General features: G+C 40.3%; 1 protein-coding gene across 3 annotated transcripts in view; it reads left to right on the top strand.

Annotated features, from left to right (window-relative positions):
• The first annotated feature begins 244 nt into the window (after positions 1-244).
• The window catches only part of LOC109094734 (interleukin-17 receptor E-like), a 15,024-nt gene continuing 11,823 nt past the window's right edge, over positions 245-3,445 (top strand). The window contains exons 1-4 of one of the 3 annotated variants that reach the window (XM_042729071.1): positions 245-607; positions 2,177-2,192; positions 3,031-3,123; positions 3,201-3,295. In XM_042729071.1, the coding sequence (XP_042585005.1) occupies positions 515-607; positions 2,177-2,192; positions 3,031-3,123; positions 3,201-3,295 (297 nt within the window). In that variant the 5' untranslated portion in view covers positions 245-514. The remainder of the gene's footprint in view (positions 608-2,176; positions 2,193-3,030; positions 3,124-3,200; positions 3,296-3,445) is intronic. The other 2 variants (XM_042729070.1, XM_042729072.1) reach the window with 2 other exon arrangements.

Genomic DNA, 3,445 nt, shown 5'->3' with positions numbered 1-3,445 from the left:
ATGTAAAACCGAAGTAGGCTATATGACAAAAACACAAAAAGTGGCAGCTCGAGGCTGAAACGAAATGACGTTACCGAACACAGTTTTTTTGTTTTTGTTTTGTTTTTTGTTTGATCCGAGGAGCACTAGTTTTAGCGGCACTAAAACTAGAAGAAATTTGAACAGGAACCTCATGAATATTCATGTAAGCTCCGCCCAGTGTCAGAAAATCTCAGACACCTAACCTGCGTTCCAGTGTGCATACTCTCCACCCATCTGCCCTAAATAGCATTGAAAATAACTAATATCACAGAGAGTTTAGGGTGGATAGTATGCACATTGGGACGCAGGCCGAATATTTCACAAAAATAAATAAATGAAAATAAATTCAGAACACCGGAATTCCGGTGATGTGCGTCACCAAGAACCCATCCGCCCCCAGCGCGAGCACCTCGGCTCTGCTGCTGTTTCTCCGTGACCGGCCTCGGTGGATAATGTACACGTAGAAAGTGGTCGATGTGTTTATTCTGCAGGCATGTACAAAGCGTGTTTCGTCGCTCATGTGGCGGTGCTGTTTGTTGGGTTCACAGGGTCGTGCTCCACACGGGACAGTCTCAGAGTCAGAGAGGTGAGCTTTCTTCTTCAGTAACACACACTGAAACATCTTCATCCAGTGTGTTCAGAGTCACGAGCGAGTGCTGTCAGAGCCCATAGACACATGGAGACCCTTCATTAACTCAAACTCCATAACTACGTGTAAGATGTCTCAAGAAGCTGGAAACACTTATATACTTATAAGTCCAGTCCAGACATTTTAGAGTTATTTGTTTTATTTTTTTTTAATTTAAAATTGTATTTATTTATTTATTTTTAAATATAAAGTAAAAAAGTAGTGTGAAATCGCTAAAGTCTGTCTGACACACAAAAGGTAAGGTACTGCAGGAATAGACAAACACTGGCTGTGTTTTATTTTCTCCTACATTCAATACATATAATCCTGTTACACTTACTGTTCTCATAAAAATATCACTAAATTATAGTACATGCAGGATTCCAGTTTAATGTGGTAAATACAGCATTTGTTCACGCGCTGCCTCTTGTGCCCAGTGATGTTTCTGTAGTTTAAGAGGGATCTGCGTGCTGTTTTTACTAAATGGGTACACTAACATAAATCATCTGGTTCTGAACAGGAGCACATTTATACTGGTCTTCATGTGTTTTTACTGATCTGATCATGAAAAGCCCAAGTACTAATGCCTTCCTAGAAGCATGCGAGACCGATCTCTAACACGGATTGCCATATTTGTGTCTAGACACAGTGTAGCAGGTCAGATTTCTGTCAGCATTCATCTGGCCAGGTGTAATGATCTCTGTTGGTTGTGTGGCAGTCTTTGCTGAACACTACAGCTCTTTGTTTCCAGCTGCGTACAGAGACGTTTGAACAATGATTTACGTTTAGAATCGGCACATTTAATATTTTTAATGGTATATGTGTGGACACACACTTTGATTGTTCGTCTGAGGAGGTTAGTTCTGTGTCTACATGTATCTCAGTTTTTATTTTGATCTTCTGTTTCGTTTTATGAAAACTGAAAATAAGAAGGGAAATAGTAAAGAGTTCAAATCATTCTGTAGAAGTATTCAGATCATGACAAAGCAGAAAGATGTCACTTAAAAAAAAGTGGTGGAAAGTGAAAAAGTATAAAACATATATTTTCGTATGTATTTATGAAAGCGATAAGTTGCTAAATGTTCAGCTGGACTTTGAGTATAGTAATTGCAGAATGAGCCTAAAAGTGAACTGAAGCTTTGGTATATATATATATATAATTCTAGTAATATATTTAAAGTCCATTTATTTCATACTAAGTATATAGTTTAAATATATTAACATATTTACTGTCCTATTGCTCAAGACTTTATTTATGCACCATGCACATTTCTTCTTAAGCCTAAAATGTGTTGGTAATGTGTATACTGTCAGTCTTTACATGCAACTAATTGAAAGTGAAGCTGAAGTATACCTGCAATACTTCCACTTGTTGTTAAGTACTTCTACTAGATGATGAGATCTCTGAACTGAACTCATGTTAACTGCCGTGTAGCTGACACTGATGCATCATCTGTAGAGATTACAGTCTTAAAACAGTGCTCAAGTGTGAGACTAAATCCTCCTCTCTTCTCCGTCTCTCTAAAGGAATGGACTGGTGCTGGTGAGTAATGACACAACACATCACCTCAGGATGTCTGCATTGTTGCTTTGAGTGTTTCACATGCACACTGTAGACCTGGTGCACACTAAATGTGCGCCTTCAAGGAAGCATTATAATGTGTTTCTGCATCTCAAAACAATTTTCTTGTTTCTGTTCCCGGTCTTATTCTAAGCAAACTTTTGATATTTTATGTTTGGCTGACTGACGTTACCTCGGCCGTGCTCTCTAAAGACATCCACTCCAAAGAGCTATGTTTTTATGTATACAAACAGTGTGAGAGAAGAATCCACTTTCACTGTAAACTGTCAAAGCCACAAGAAGTGATTTCAGACTTGATCTTCTTCACTTGAGCTGAAAGATGACACTGTTGTCTTCTGGAGAGCTGCTTGCTTTATAATAACAGACAGATTTTGCAGCATTAACACTGTTATTGAACTGAACTGAAGCAACATTAAACTGACTCGAGCAACACTATCACTGTGAAGATGCTTTGAAACAAACTGGATCTATATAGTGCTGTAGAAATAAAGTTGGCTTGACTTCTGCTCACTATTAGAGTGAACTCAGGCTGTTAACAGAATACAATAAATCATTTCTCATTCTGAGATGGTGATAATGTCAGATTCAGTAGATAAACGTCTTCTTAATCCTCCCGCTCCCCAGTGTAACAGTCCGAAAACGGTTTTCTCTCCATTGTGTGTGATGCAGCTTTCTGAAATCTTGCTAGTTGCTAGTGCAATAACAATACATGTATTTAGAGAAGTGGCTCTATTGTGGTGAGTGAGAAGTGTCGCCGTCGATCCTCTGGTGCATGTTTGTGATGTGTTGTCCTGAACAGAGCGAGGGCTGCCTGAGCTGAGACTCCGGACGCTGCACTGGCAGGACCTGCTGGACGTGTGTGTCCGTGTGCGGCTCTCCGTGCGTCCTCTGTGTATGTACAGCATCACAGCTCGTCTGCTCCGTGATCACGGCCACTGCTGAGCTCACCACTCTGTCCTGTGTCTGTAGTGCCAAACGAATCGCTGATGATTGAGTGGAGCGACTCTGAATCGGGTGACTCCTGCTCGCTGCACATGTGGAAACGGAGCAACAACACTCTCAGGGTACGTCTGGGCCGACTCTTCTGTCTTTATTAGAGTTAGCTCGAGTCAGAACCACTGAAAGACCAGTTGAAGTTGATAACTGATGTGCCACAGAACATATCAAAGTGTTTTTTCTTCCTCGTTGATGAACCTATTTATTGAGTTATCTTA

This window comes from Cyprinus carpio, chromosome B8 (assembly GCF_018340385.1).
Source record: "Cyprinus carpio isolate SPL01 chromosome B8, ASM1834038v1, whole genome shotgun sequence".
Lineage (NCBI taxonomy): Eukaryota > Metazoa > Chordata > Actinopteri > Cypriniformes > Cyprinidae > Cyprinus > Cyprinus carpio.
Note: the sequence above shows the minus strand (reverse complement) of the source record. Positions and strands in the feature narration are given on the sequence as shown.